This window comes from Physeter macrocephalus, chromosome 21 (assembly GCF_002837175.3).
Source record: "Physeter macrocephalus isolate SW-GA chromosome 21, ASM283717v5, whole genome shotgun sequence".
Lineage (NCBI taxonomy): Eukaryota > Metazoa > Chordata > Mammalia > Artiodactyla > Physeteridae > Physeter > Physeter macrocephalus.
The window spans coordinates 840,154-855,284 of record NC_041234.1 but is presented as its reverse complement, the minus strand read 5'-3'; the positions used below and the strand labels follow the sequence as shown (position 1 = coordinate 855,284).

General features: G+C 42.0%; 1 protein-coding gene across 5 annotated transcripts in view; it reads left to right on the top strand.

The window, feature by feature from the left end:
• Positions 1–10,367, top strand: part of CTPS2 (CTP synthase 2) — a 150,205-nt gene extending 139,838 nt beyond the window's left edge. For all 5 annotated transcript variants that reach the window (XM_028482647.2, XM_028482649.2, XM_024115282.2 and 2 more), the window contains 2 exons: positions 9,124–9,234; positions 10,138–10,367. In XM_028482647.2, coding sequence (XP_028338448.1) covers positions 9,124–9,193 — 70 coding nt within the window. In that variant the 3' untranslated portion in view covers positions 9,194–9,234; positions 10,138–10,367. The remainder of the gene's footprint in view (positions 1–9,123; positions 9,235–10,137) is intronic.
• Positions 10,368–15,131: the final 4,764 nt, after the last annotated feature.

The following is a 15,131-nucleotide window of genomic DNA, read 5'->3' as shown; positions in this document are numbered from 1 at the left end:
TGCGGTCCTTAAGAGCAGCCAGCATCTTATTTATCTTTGTCTCCCTGGCTCCCTAGTATGCAGTGGTTGCTTACTACCCATTACAGTACTAAATGTAGGTAGCAGGGGAGGATATAGTCTAGTATAATCTTGACACCTTGCAGGGGGTTTTCCAACTAAGAATGGTGCCCATGACTTAATCCAGTGGCAGACCCTAGGATTCCAGAGGAACCTTGTGCTTCAGCTCCTCTCTGCCTGGCTCCATGGTGTTAGTGAGCACTGAAAAGCAAATAACTGCTTTGATGGCCAGGCTCTAATGCGAGCTGAGTTGGGACTGTATTTCTGTCAAACAAGATTACTGTCTGTAATCAATCCTAAACAAATGTGACAAGAAATATGAACACTAGACTAATGACTTCCTTTCCCAGAAATTGGCTGATATTATTTAAATGTATGGCACATGTGCAGCTGATGTCTTTAAAACCCACAATGTAAAAAAATCCTTGGCTTTGAGCAAATACACCTGGGCTCTAACCTTTGCTTTCTGCCTCGTGGAGAACATTTATCTTTTATTGCCGGGGAAGTTGCAGTAAGAATATTATTTTGTGATCTAGAGCTGGTGAGCTGAACTCTCAGCTACTCTGGTATCTATAGAATGGCAGCAGTTATGAAGACCAGGTCCACCACCTGTGGTGGTCTGTTCAAGAGGCATAACAGTTTTAGGATAATAGTTTCAATTTTTTTGTAGGTTTTTATAAGCTACTCAGAAGTACTTGCAAAATCAAGCTAAGTCTTGTTTTGGGGGTCCCCCAAGACCACCCACACATTCGATGATTGACTAGAAGGAATCAGAATATAGTTGTACTCATGGCTAAAATTCATTTCAGTGACAGAGTAAGCATACACAGCCGGCTCAGTAAGGGAAAGAGGTAGAAGTAGAGTCTGGAGAAATCTATCTGCAGGTTTCCTATGTTCTCTCCCTCCTGTGAGAGGTCACACAGAGCTCACCCTCCTTCCAGCAGTAAAAATGCAGTGTGTCGTGTTTATGCCCAGAGAAGCCCATTTGACACTTAAGCGTTTAGAGTTTCTATAGGAGACTGGTCACATGGGCATTCTCTGCCTAGCAGCCACCCAAATTCCAGGCTCCCAGAAGGATAGCAAGCGTTCACCACAAATCACCTTGCTTGTACAAACAGCCTAGGCCCAATGAAATGACCTTATCAGTTAGTAATGGAGAAAACGTTCTGAAAGCTAAGTTCCCCAGCAAGCAGGCCCTTCTAAATAAAGATAGCAGCCTCAGGCCTTCTGTGTTAACTCTTTTGCACAAGTCTAATAAACCATTTTTAGAATAAAGAAATCCAATGGGAAATTATGGTCCATTAAATAAATCATTGGAATTACTTGCTGATGTCTCTCCCCTGGTGTCTAAATAGAATTTGTCCCATGTTTAAACGGTATCCACAAATTTTCATGGCTTTGCTGGTGTATGATGTAATGGAATGAGACTGCTTCATATAATTGTAATAAAAAATTGTAGATTTATACTAAATAGAATATCCAAAGGTTCTTATAATTGTGAGTTTTTCAGTATCTGGAAACAAAGCACATGATCTCTGTCCAGAATTCCATTTTTTTAAAAAATTGCAGTATAGTTGATTTACAGTGTTATGTTAGTTTCTGGTGTACAGCAAGGTGATTCAGTTTTATATATATATTCTTTTCCATTATGGTTTATTACATGACATTGAATATAGTTCCCTGTGCTATACAGTAGGACCTTGTTGTTTCAGAATTCCATTTTTAAGCAACTGGAAAAAGAAGAGGGATGGGAGTCTAAAGTTCATAGGTTGTTTTTCAGTCCGCATGTCTCTGGGGCTGCCCTGCAAGGCCCTGAGGTGCAATCACTCCACACCGAGGTCAGGAACGACTTCCAGTTTTTATGATTCCAACATTTATCATGCCCCTCTGTCAGGTCAGAGTAAAACTCTTGTGCTTAGATAGTGCTTGTTCTATGTGTTCTATGTCTGAAAGCAAGAAATGAGATGGAGTTCAGTCAACAGTTCACAGAAATGCAGCTCTTTTGGGAAACATGTTTTTAAAGTATAAAACCGGAATCTTAAGACATGTGAGTAGCATTTTATTCTAGGTTTTAGGATCTTAGATTCCATGTCTCCACCCAATACATACTATCTCTTATGCAGAGAAATCATCTTTTTGTGGTGAGACAGGAGGCAGGCCGGTACAGAAAGAGGAGGGAAGTTAACTCCACGATGCACTGTATTAGCTTGATCGTTTCAGACAAAACTCAGAAGTTGAAACTACTTCATAATCGGAGGGTCCTTAAAGGAAGTACAGAGCTGGAGTCAGCGCCTTCCATTTCCTGAGCCCGGGTGTGCTCCTGGGATCTGAGTCCCTTCTCTCCTGCAAGCTCAGGCTTCCCTCTTCACTTTTCTCTTTGAATCTTGGCAGCAGTCAGGGAGCGAAGGCACCCATTTCCTACTGGGCTTTTCCTTCTAAGTGACATGCTGGCTTCCAGCCTGGGAACATTTTGTTTTCTGTGGACTTCTAGCTGAGGCATTACAGAAAAAAGGAAAAAGCATCCATAAACCTATAAACCTAACATAGCCCCTGTGCTCGCTTTTGAGTCTTTGCTTCCAGTCTTTAGTCCATATCCGTATGACTCCTTTCATGCTTGTAATCATAATAGTGTGTGTGTGTGTGTGTGTGTGTGTAGTTTTCCTGATTCTTTTATTTTGAAAACTTTCAAGCCTACAGAAAAGATGAAAGAATAGTACAGTGAATACTTGTAAACCTTTCACCTAGATTCATCAATTGTTGCCTTTTTACCACATTTGATTCTCTCTTTCTCTGTGTATATACTTTTTTCTGAATCATTTATAAGTTGCAAATATCATAGCACTTCACTCCTAGATACTTTATCATTCATTTTCTAAAACTGCAGACATTTTCTTATGTAAATGCAGTATCATGATCACACCTAAGAAAATTAACATTAATTCAATGACATCATTTAATATCCAGTCCATATTTAAATTTCTCCATTTAGCTCCAGATGTATCTTTAGCTTTTTTTTGAAATCAAAAAAACGTAATCAGTGCTTAATTTGAGGTTCATTGGGTTATGCTTCCTTAGTTTCTTTTAATCTGGGTAAATCACCCTCTCGTTTTCAGTTCTGCATAACATTGACTTTTATAAAGAGGCCAGGCCAATTGTAGCAATGACCAGAATTTGGATTCATCTGATTGTTTTCTCATGATTAGAATCAGGTTAGAGATTTTGGGAAGAATAGTTCATTGGGGCTGTTACAGACTTTATAAGGACACGTCAGGAGACACGTAAGGCACATAACCTTCCCTCTGTTGTCACACGGTGGATGATGCTGAGTTTATCACCTGGTTAAGGTAGTGACTGTGTGGACGTCTCTTTTGTAAAGAAACATTTTTTTCCATTTTAGTTTCTAAAATACCATCCCCCACTGAAATGAACTAGGGTTCCTGGAAGAAATGGTTGGTTTCAGGTCTGGGGCAGGGAAAGTACGAGATGAGCCCAGAATGTATTGCTAGGCTTAAAGGAAGGAAGAGTTCGAAAACCAAAGGGGAGATTTTGTATAAGGTCAAAGAAGCCACTTGAGAGGGGCTCACTTTGGACAGTTTGAACGTCAAAAAAGTACGAGATGAGCCCAGAATGTATTGCTAGGCTTAAAGGAAGGAAGAGTTCGAAAACCAAAGGGGAGATTTTGTATAACTTTGGACAGTTTGAACATCAAAAACAATAATGACAAAATTGGATTATACACATTACATTTTTTAAAAATTCCATAATAATACTCAAAAAAAACAAAAGGCCAATTTAAAAAAATGTAGATGCAACCCCCAATGTAATAACTGAGTCAAATAAGGATCATCAGGAGATGCCAAAACCATTGGATGCCAAAACCATTGGATGAAAGGTTTCGGAAAACAGGATATTCATATATTCTCAAAGCACCACCACAGAGTCTTTATTAATTACAAAAGCCTGTCTTTTGAACTGAACACCTCGTACACATTTTTCCAAGTTGCATGATGCTCTTGCTGTTTGATGGCTGCGTGCTTCAGCATCCACTCAATGCGCCACATGTGCTGGAGCTCACGCCATCCTAGCCATGGTGCTGGGTGCAAGAGAATCAACTGCAAGTCCAATAAGAACACACACCCTGTCCTGGGGGACTCATCGGGTAGTATAATGGTTCTCTACATTTTGAGGCTGACAAATCACCTTCCAAGAAAGTGATGAAAGCTGTGGACCCACTTCCTGGAAAACTGCACAGACATAGCAATTGGAACGGTATTCATATCCCTAAAGCCTCCCATCCATCGATATTCTTCTAGGAGTCCTCAGATACAGACCCCCAGCTGAGATAGTCTTTGTAAAAAGGGAATGGTAATAGTACTCACTTCACATGGTAGTGATGAAGAGTACGTTTTATTCTAAATGGAAAGCACTTAGCACAGTGCCTGGTCTATGGTAGGAAATTAAATGGGAATTATTATTGTGCTATTATGAATTTCACCTTAGTTCCCGTCTCCTTCATCTCTTGCCTACTCAAAGCCTCCTACCTGGTCTCCAGGCCTCCAGCTTTCCTCTTCTCAATCCATCTTCTGCTGGCAGAATGCTCTTCCTACATTATTTTGGAGCTTGAATCTCTAAATGGCTTCCCTTGACTCACAGCATAAAATGCACACAAATCCATACGGAACAGCCTGAACTCCGCCAGAGGGTTTAGTGCTTTGGCTTCGGCTCTCACGTCTCCCTTGGCTCCTGTTATGCATTCCTGAAGTGCTTAGCGAAAAGGGAATGCCAATCTGTAGCCTGTTAGGATGCTGGTTCCCCAAATTGTTACTGACAGTGGGCATCAGAGGTGGGTGTGGCCTCTCCGCTGATTATATATAGAGTGTGCATTTCTCCTTCTAAGGCATCCTTATCCCACTTTGGGTGTCTCTTTCTATTTGACTAGGAGAGTAAGATACTCTTTTTCTCCTGTGTGAATCTAATGTGCATTTTCCAGCACTGTTCTAAACTTGGAATCACCTTGCTTTTTATTTTAACTTTTGGGCTACATGGTTGATGTTGCCAGGGGCCATTCTTGCAGTGTAAGGTGCAAATATTTTATTTTTGTGGGGACAGTGTGGGCAAGTAGAGAGGGTGCTATGGGTTTATTTTCTGGATCTGCCACTTACTGGGTAATTTTTTTTCCAAGTCCCCAGTCCTAAACCTCAGGATCTTCATCCTTTAGGGTTGCTATGAGGAACAGTTGAGATGGTGCTTTGTAAACTTTCAACTGATATAAAAATACTACTTTTCTTCCTTTGTTACATTTCAAGCAAAAGTGAACTGGAAAAAAAGATTCTTTTTTGCTTTCTTTTTTGGCAGTTATTTTAAACATCTTTAAAACAGTCCCCCTCCCTTACTGTTGGACTCCAAAACCATACCTGGAGACTTTTTCTTGTAAAGTACTGCTGATAAACCCCATTTGAGTATGCCTTCCCTCAGGGATTAAATGTTGCTTAAAAGGTGCTCTTTATTGATCGTGATTCACTGCCTGCAGATGATGTGGTGCCAGCCAGGGACAGAGTTAATAGAGATTTAGACCACTGTGCTTTTAACGCCCTGCTAGGTTTTTGTTCTACCGTTTACTATTCAATGCAAAACTCATTCAAAGCATACTAAGTTTTTATTCCATTGCTCTTATATTTTATGGCTTCCAGGGGCTCTTTGAGAAGGAAGTAAGCATAGCAATAACAATGCTTTGGGGGAAACTGTGTGCATGGCAACCTGTTTTAAAACATGCTTTCTCCATATGAAATGGATTTTGATAAAAAGTATTATAGGAATGTATGCATGCTGGGAATCTTAAGTATGCTATTAAATTTTTTAAAAATTCCGACCACCTCTTTCTGTTAATCGGGAAGAAATGGTTTAGTGGCTGCATCAGGGTAGCAAAAAAGGTAGTCTGTATGAGGCATTACTCTACCCTTGCCCTGGTGCCTTGGAATATATGTTTTCTTATATTGGGAATTTATTAGGAACCAGGAGTCTTGGACAAACAAACTTGACTATGACAAGCCTTTTGTTTGTCAAAGAACCACATGTAGACCATGGCGGTCAAGTCTTGTAAGTCCAGCCAGTGTTTAAGGATAGCGATTCCCATGCGTTGCCGCTGGTGATTTTGATTTTGTCTTGTAAGAAATAGTACAGTAAAAAACTTTTTTAAAAGAGTGCTTCCATTATTTGGGGGGTACATGCATGTATGAGAGAGAGTTGCTGTGATTTTGACTGTACATAGCCAGACCTTAAAAAAACCTTTCTTAGGGAGTGATAAGGAGAACCATTGCATGGTGATTATGGTTTGTTTTTTTTTAAAAAAAAATCATCATTCATTTGTTTTTAAATCAGTGCTATCCAATAGAACTTTTTGCAGTGATGGAAATGTTCTATAATCTGCACTGTCCAATATGGCAGCTGCCAACCACACATGGCTATTGAGCACTTGAAGTGTGGCTCAGTGTGTACACGTGAGGAATGGAATTTTAAATTTTATTTGGTTTTAGTTGATTTAAATTTAGATAGCTACTGCGGCTTGTGGCTACCATATCGGACAGTGCCGGTTTAAAACTTTCTGCTCCTCAAATGTAACAAGGCACACACGAATAGTTCTGTATTCTGCGGCGTTTCAAAAAATTTAACATGTAAGACCCTAATATCTAATAACTCTCCCCACTGAGAAGTGTGTGTGTGTGTGCGTGTGTGTGTGTGTGTATGTACAGAGGTTATTTTAAAAGACAGGTTGTCTTAAGATAGAGCTGAGATGTCTCGAATTAAGTGAAAATATGCCCAGATAAGTATCTTATGACTTAAGTCCGTTCTGTGTGAAACAAAAATGAAGCCCTAAGTCTTACATGGCACAAAACAGCACCCGCATTTTATTGGATGTGCAGGAACCACTGCTGTTCTGCATGTGGAATTGTGTTTCTAGCACTTGTGTTTTGCTGGAGCATGAATGCCATAAAATCAGCATGTTTATTTAGCAGCATTGCCTATTTTGAGAATTCTGTTCTTGAGTGTTGTGGCTTATGTGGTTGTTCTACCTCCGCCCCTGAGCACATATGAAAGAAAATTAGTGAACCCAGTCATTTGCCTTGGAGCTTCCCTTTGTTAGACTCAACCTGTGCCATTTTGATGCATTGGCAGAGTTTGGGGCTGACAGCCAGCAGACAGGAAATGAGAGCCATTAGGTTAGACCCACCCAAGTCCACTTGCTGAAGTGGGTAGGGAATTACTCTTGGTACAGGAAAGACTTCTGAAAATCATGCACTTGGCAGTTTTCGCCGCTTCTTTATATTTCCATGACTTTTTGAGAGATATCACGTTGTAAACACATAACCCCCATAAAGAGCAACAGCTCATATTTTCATATAGTTTCAGAGCACATTTATGCATTCTCTTTCGGCCCTCATAACATTTTGATGAGGTGGTAGGTATTGTTACTACTTTTTTCTAGACTCTCAAGGAGTCAAGTGACCAGCCCGAAGGCATGTGGCTAATAACTAGTACAACCAGGAGTGGGAGGGTGAAGATGTGGGCCCGCCCCACTCCTCTCTGGGCTCAGAGGTGGGGAAGGAAGCTTGAGATACTTGAGAAAGTGGAGTTCCCTTGGCCCTTTGGACCTTCTCACTTGTGGGGTCAGGGTACATGCCCTGTGGGGCCCACTGCAGCACACAGCTTACTTGAGCTTGTGGCCTGGATTAGCATGATGGGGATCCTGGTCCCACCTTGAACGAGCTGTGTGCCTAGTGAGTCACTTGAACACCCTTGACCTTCATTTCTTCTCACATAGGGAGTTGAGTGCATCTTCCAAATCCCCTTTTGTTGCAGAGAACCAGGAAGGACTCAACGTTTGTGTAGTGAGAGTGCATGGATAAGGATATATCGATTTTGGGGGGTTGTTTTTTAAAAATATATTTTCTTTGGTTATTCCTGTGTTTTCTTTATTGGAAACCCTTTTGTAACAGTAGAAGTGGTTTTCCTGAATTAAAATCTAACTAGGAGGTATCTTCTACTTGATTGGTTTTAAGGATATGTTGATTTCTTTGTTCATCTAAGTAATATTGTCTTTTCTGCCATTTCTTGATCTTTTTCTGTGTCTTCTCCATACTCTAGCCCCACCCTCCCCCTTTCCAGTATTTTGTCCAAAAGTCAGGGAGGAGAGTGAGGTTGTCTGTTATGATTTTGTTTATGTATTTATTGATATTTACTCCATATGTTTAGGGTAAATCTTTGTTTTCTAGCCTGTCAGCATAGGGTTTCTCCAATTGTTCCCTCTCCTCTCTTTAAAAAAAAGTGGATTTTCACCTGTTATGGAATTCAGACTTCTATTGCTATAAGTCAGCAAAAACTTGGCCAAGGCTAGGAATGGGTCAGGCATAAAACACTTACTTCCTGACAATGTAATCTTCATAGATCAGTAGAACTCTTGAGTGGTTGATCAACCTGCTGACTTACTTGGAACCAAGCAAGAGGAACCCCAAACTGAGTCCGTGGCTCAAAGTGAAAGTACAGTTGCAGGCCTATCTCATGGAGAAGGTGTATTTCTTCGGGAACCCAAGATGGCGGCATCTATGTTAATGATCAGTCCTACTTTGAATACTACATGTAACTTGAGGTAGTTGGAGCATCACATAAAGTTTCTAATTTGAGAATAGCAAAATTGTGCAAATTATTTCTCAGACCCTTCGACCTACGAGAATGTTTATTGGAGTGGAAAACTTTCATGCTGTTGACCTATATTAGTGGTCTTCAGAAGGTTATAAATTTCAGTCTAAATTGAAATGCTTTTATAAATTTTCTGAATAAGGTACTTCCAATTTAAGACACAAGCAAGTGATCAGTTCCTCTGACAAAAGAAGGAGACCGTTGGTTGTGGTTGGACTAACGTCTTCCTGGAGTGACTAGGAAGTAATAATAGAATACTCCTTAGTATCTTCTCTTAGTGGGGGTTAATTATGGAAAGTGTTTAGGATTGTAAATAGGAAAATTGTCCAGAGTTTTTTACACCTTGCTAAGTTAATTCGTCTTTTGCTCTAGTGATAGATACAGCGATGCCAGTGATGACAGCTTTTCAGAGCCAAGGATAGCTGAGTTGGAAATCAGCTGAAACTGATACGTGACTTGGAATCCCCAGCACTGCCTGAGAGGGTGAGATGGAACCTTTACGTTCTTGTTTGTTTTACAGACAAGCTGTCTTCTTGGTGTAGAAGGGAGCATCACAGGACTTGTCTCACAGGATCCTGCTCCCCTGGGATGCTCCTGTTTGCGTAGTTAGCAGGACGGACTTGACAGCTGATTGTGCTTCTGGGAATCTGGAATGCACCTGAGAAAGCAGGCAGTTAGGAATGCACCTGAGGCCAGGAATAAATATATCCGTGCACCTATACATGGATACGTGGAGGCTGATAGTGTAGCTGAGGGGCCAGCAAACTTGTTCTGTAAAGGGCCAGACAGTGACTGTTTTCGGCTTTGTGGGCCCTCCAGCGCGTTGGAGAGGGAGAGCGGGCTTGGACAGTATGTACGTAAATGGGCAGGGCTGTGTCCCAATAAAACTCGATTTCCAAACACAGTGTGCTGACTCCTGGTCTAGGTCACTCGTGGAAAAGCAGATTTCCTTGGATTTGTAGAAAATAAAATAGTGTTTTCTTTCTTTGTAGGGAGATGCCAGAGACTGGCTTGGCTTCCAGGGGCAGCTTATGTCCCTCACGGCTCCTGGAGGTTTTATTAGAGAAGGTAGCAGCCTGGATGGCTTTATTCCATTCATGCTCAGAGGCAGATGCTGCCTGGACAACCCTGCTCTTTAGCAGGGACGGCAGCTTTTGGAAAATTCGTACAGAGTCAATCACTCCAGTGTGACTTCTCTTCGTATTTCACTTAGGGGCAGAACATTCCTGTTCACCAGGGAAGGCACATCCAGGTCAATTTAGGTTTGCCACAGACATGGAGACCTTCAGAAGCAAACCAAAATGGTGCAAAGATTAGTTGGAGGTACTAGCAAGACATATTATTCAGCTTCTGATGTGGCTAATACTTATTTATTTTTTTTTTAAGGCTCTGAAGTAACCGAAGCCAGGATGAAGGAACTATCTAAGGGAATCACCACACTCATAGACTCACTCTTTTCTCCACCAAACATGGGATGTACAGCCTCGAGGGGAATCTAATAATATGCACTTCCATGAACCAGAATCAAAGGGGTAGTTTTCTTTTTCCTCCAGAGGTGACCTTTGGTTCTTGCAAATTTCTGTAGCCAATTAAACTTTTCCCAGCAACTTCAATGGGCAGAAAGTGTGTTGGTGTCTTGTCTGGTGTATGGTGATGTCCATGTGGTGAGGAAGGATCCAGGTAACTGAGCCTTCTCTGGGCTATATGGGAAGGCTGGCAGAGCACGCGCAACAACTAATTTTGTGTCAAAAATGAGTCATTCTGTTACCTGGAATTCAGCCACAGATTTGCATGTGGCCCAAGCTTATTTCAGTTTTTCACTCTGTTTATTTGTAGTAAAAAGTAAGATGAAACAGATCCAAGACTGGGGGTGGTAAGTAAGGCCCTGGCCTCAGGCACAGAATTTAAGGGGGCATAAAAAAACTCAGGGGCTTCCCTGGTGGCGCAGTGGTTGAGAGTCCACCTGCTGATGCAGGGGATACGGGTTCGTGCCCTGGTCCGGGAGGATCCCACATGCCGCGGAGCGGCTGGGCCCGTGAGCCATGGCCGCTGAGCCTGCGCGTCCGGAGCCTGTGCTCCGCATCGGGAGAGGCTACAACAGTGAGAGGCCCGTGTACCGCAAAAACAAAAAACAAAAAACAAAAAAAACCCTCAGGAATCAAAATCAGTAACATATATATATATATATATATATATATATATATATATATATACTTGAAGTGAAATTCACATAACATAGATTAACCGTTTCAAAGTGAACAATGCAGTAGCGTTGGGTACATTCACAGTGCTGTGCAACCACCACCTTCATCTGGTTCCACGCCTCTTCCCAGCTGCCCCCGCAACCACTTATCTCCTTTCTATTTCTATGGATTGACCTATTCTGGATATTTCATATTAGTGGAATCATATAATACGTGGCCTCTCGTGTCTGGCTTCTTTCACTGAGCTTGATGTTTTCAAGGTTCATCCATGCTGTGGCCTATGTCAGTTCTTCCTCGCTGTGGCTGAATGGAATTTCCTGGTATGGATTAGACTACAATGTTTATTCATTCATCCGTTGATGGACATTTGAGTTGTTTCTACCCTTTGGCTTTTTTGGATAGTGCTGCTGTGAACATTCATGTGTAAATAAATTTTGTTTGTTTGTTTGTTTGTTTTTGTTTTTTGTTTTTGCCACACCTTGAGGCTTGTGGGATCTTAGTTCCCCGACCAGGGATCCAACCCGGGCCCTCGGTAGTGAGAGCACAGCGTCCTTAACCCCTGGACTGCCAGGGAATTTCTGTAAATAACTGTTTGAGTATCTGTTTTTAACTCTTTTGGTAAATGGTTATACCTAGGAGTGGAATTGCTGGGTCACATGGTAATTCTGTTTGACTTTTGGCGGAAACATCAGTAATATTTTAATGTAAGATTTTCAAAAACCAAAATTCATTAAAAAAATTTACAAAGAGCAAAATACCAAATTTTAAAATAAGGACAGGATCCAGCCCTGCCCCTCCCTCACCTGCCCTAGTCCTGGGCCAGTCGTACAACGTTCTCATCCAGTATGCTTCCTGATTTCCCTGTTGAATGTACTTGAGATGACTTAGTTGTTGCTTACATTTGAGCCTTCTGAAACTGATTTAAATATTTTAACTGCTTGGTTAATTTTTTTGTGGTTGTCTTTGGCCTTTTAACTGTTTTCTCTTAATGCTGTAAAGCATTATTTTGTGAACTGCTACAGAAAATTCATCTACCAAACACAGGCAGAAATGAAATGAATAATTCTGGTAAACAAAAATATTAAAGAACTTTAGGGCTCCACTTGTGAAAATTAGAGCTTGAAGATCACAAGAGGCTCCAAATGAAAAGCCCACAATATAGGTTAAAAGCTGGTATAGGCCTCCTAGAGAGAGGTATGTAAGCACAGAGGGGATGCTTGAACAGCACAAAGAGGTAGTCTGGCTTAAATGGGAGTTTTCAATTGTAGTAATTATGACTTCTAAAGTTACTTATAACAGAGTGCTTACCTTCGGGGTAATGATTAAGAAGCAGCAAAGCAGCCTCTTTGTTGTTGCTGCATGAGATTTTCTCTTTTGGAGACACCCACTGAACTTGGAATTCAGCGAAGGGCAGAATGGTAATAGCATGGCTGCTTAGGGTAGTGGAGCACATAGAAAGGTGTTATAAATCAGTCATTCGACAAATGTATCTTGAGCCCCCAGGATGAGCGACACATGGTGTCAGGTGCTGGGCGAAGTGAAGGGGAGCAGAATTTGCCCCCCAAATATGTCTCTTTGGCATAAGGATTATTTTAGGCTGATTATTTTAAAGAAACAGCAGACACAGGAAAAGCTCTGAAAACTGAATCGAAGTTTCCCTTTTTAAGAGACATTTACATTTATAAGGGAAACCTTTGTTTGTAAAGGTGAGTCCTTCTTTGTACCAGGGAGAGACTGAGGACTCTACATCTCTGGAACCTCTTCTCAGTAGAGAAGGCAGGGACTTAAATCTGTGTAACAACCTTACCCTTGATTACTGTGTTTCGCCTGGTCACCTTCCATAACTGCCTCCCCCACAAAAGCATCTTCTTTCTTTCGCTGGAGATGGTATTGAAGGTGGTGGCTTGGGCCATTTTGAAGAGTTACTCAGTTTTCCTGGGTCTCTCCCATGTATACAGCAGGTACACATGTTATTAAACTGAAACCAAGCAGGACCCTGCAGGGCCCTCCCGGGTACAAAAGCCTTTCCACGTCCTCTGTTTCTTGTTTGTAGAAAAAGGCTTTAGTCTCCTACGCTTTCCCTGAGTTCCAAAGAGCAGACTCAAGCAGTTACTAATTGGGGAAGTGAGAAGATGCAGAAACAAAGGAGAAGCAGTCGAGAAACGATAGTTCAGTGATAATACATAGCCCTGGTTCCTCCTCAAGGGATATATATGACAGTCTGATGCATATCTTTGAGTTGTTCTGCAGGAACTACAACCCGCACCCTGGTGATGGATGGTGACTGCATGCTGACTCCCAAAACATTACCGTCACCTCCCCACGCACCAAGAGAACTGTGCGCGAACCGATCACACACCCTTTTGCCCCTTTTGCCTTTAAAAACCTTACCCCCAGGCCAGCCAGTAAAATGGATCTGAGATCAGCCTACATCTCCCATCTTCTCGGCTGGCGCCCTCTCAATCAATAAACCTTTCTCTACTCAGAACTCCAACATTTCGCTTTGTTTGGCTTCAGGACACACAGGCACACAATCTTGGGTTCAACCACAAAACTTGTTTGTTTTTCTCCTGTTAATCTGTCTTTTATTACAGAAAGGTCTCAGCCAAGAACCTAGAAGTGTAGAGGGAAAATGATTTTTCTTCCCCTACAGAAGCAACCTACCTTCCTGCACCTGACCTTCTCTTGGGGGAAGGCAGACTTTAAACAAATCTGTAGGAAAATAAGCATTTAATTATAATTGTGAGATGTTCAGGGAGCTATGAGTGTTAAAGAATAAGGACAAAGAGACTATGAGAGAGTGTAAAATGGGATCCTATGACAAACTGGGGAGCCAAGGAAGGCCTTCTGAGCAAAGCTGGTAAATGTTTCACACAGATTTGTGCCTGTGGTCACACAATGCAAAGATGGTGAGCAAAGAGCTCCGAGAACCAGTGGGCTGTGGTTTCCCAGACTGGCTGGCAGTTGGGTGAGTGGTGACACTGTTTCACTGGTGTCATCACCTGCTTGGTATCAGCCCACACCTTTCCTTGATTGAAATTTGGATTGGACTAAAGCTGAAGGGACTCAGCTTTTTTGTTTTCTCCATGAGCTCTCCAGCTCCATTCCCAATTGTCACTTTTGTTGCTGTACTTCTTACTTGGACTTTATATTTTGTTGAAGTAAAAAGTACCAGTTATATGCACATCTGTGCTCTAATAAGGTCAATGCCAGACATTGACACTCATCACAGTTTTCCCCTAGAGTTGAAGTTCTGCACCCCGAAGATGCTGTACAAGATGAGGGGAGATACGCAGAAACAACACCAGAAATCCAGAGTTAGTGAAATGTTGCCTGTGGGTTCTTTTCTGTGCTAGTGTCTTTGGGGTTTGATTGAATTTCTTTTTCTTTTTTTTTTCAACTACGCAATGTTTTTATTTTTACTCAACTCTAAGCAGATAGAATTAACACAACATGCAGCAACTGCAGACCGGCTTTTCTTACACCGAAGAGCGATCAACTTAACAGGCACAGACTTTCGGATTTCTGATGACCTCTCACTCAGCCCTGCAGCTCATCTAGATGGCCAAGCTTTAACAGCAACTCTCTCCCTATTGCTTTTTTCAGTACTGCTCTTTAAGGGAGCCAGAGCGGGACACTGACACCCAATAAGCAGCCTGAGATGTATCACACGGGGGGCTAGCGGACGTGCCGGCCCCTGGTTGTCTTCGTGAGAGACAGGGCCGTGAAAACACATGCCAGAAGATGCCGCCACACACGATGCTGGGCTCGGGCTCACAAAGGCAGAGGCAATCAACCTTTTCTTTTTTTCAGCCTCCCTTAACGATTCTTTGATGCTCTGTTCTAATACTGCAGACCTGGTCTTTTTACCAGAATTTGTTTCTTCTTTAACGTCTGGGTTGTTATTCTTATATTAACATTTTGATGACCCCATCCTAGTACCAAAATATCCCCCACCAAAACGGAGTTCAAGTTTGATCAAAACGTAACCCCCTAGAATTATAGAGGCCAGGCAGCAGGAAAAGTCACCCTAAACCTAACTCTGACCGCTCAGGGCTCGGGCAGGGGGAAGGGGAGAAATCTACACGCATCACTGCACTGAAACACTGCTGGGGAACTCGGGGAGCGTGTCCATCTCCTGCCTTTCCTCTACTTCCCAGATAGCTGCTCTTGAAC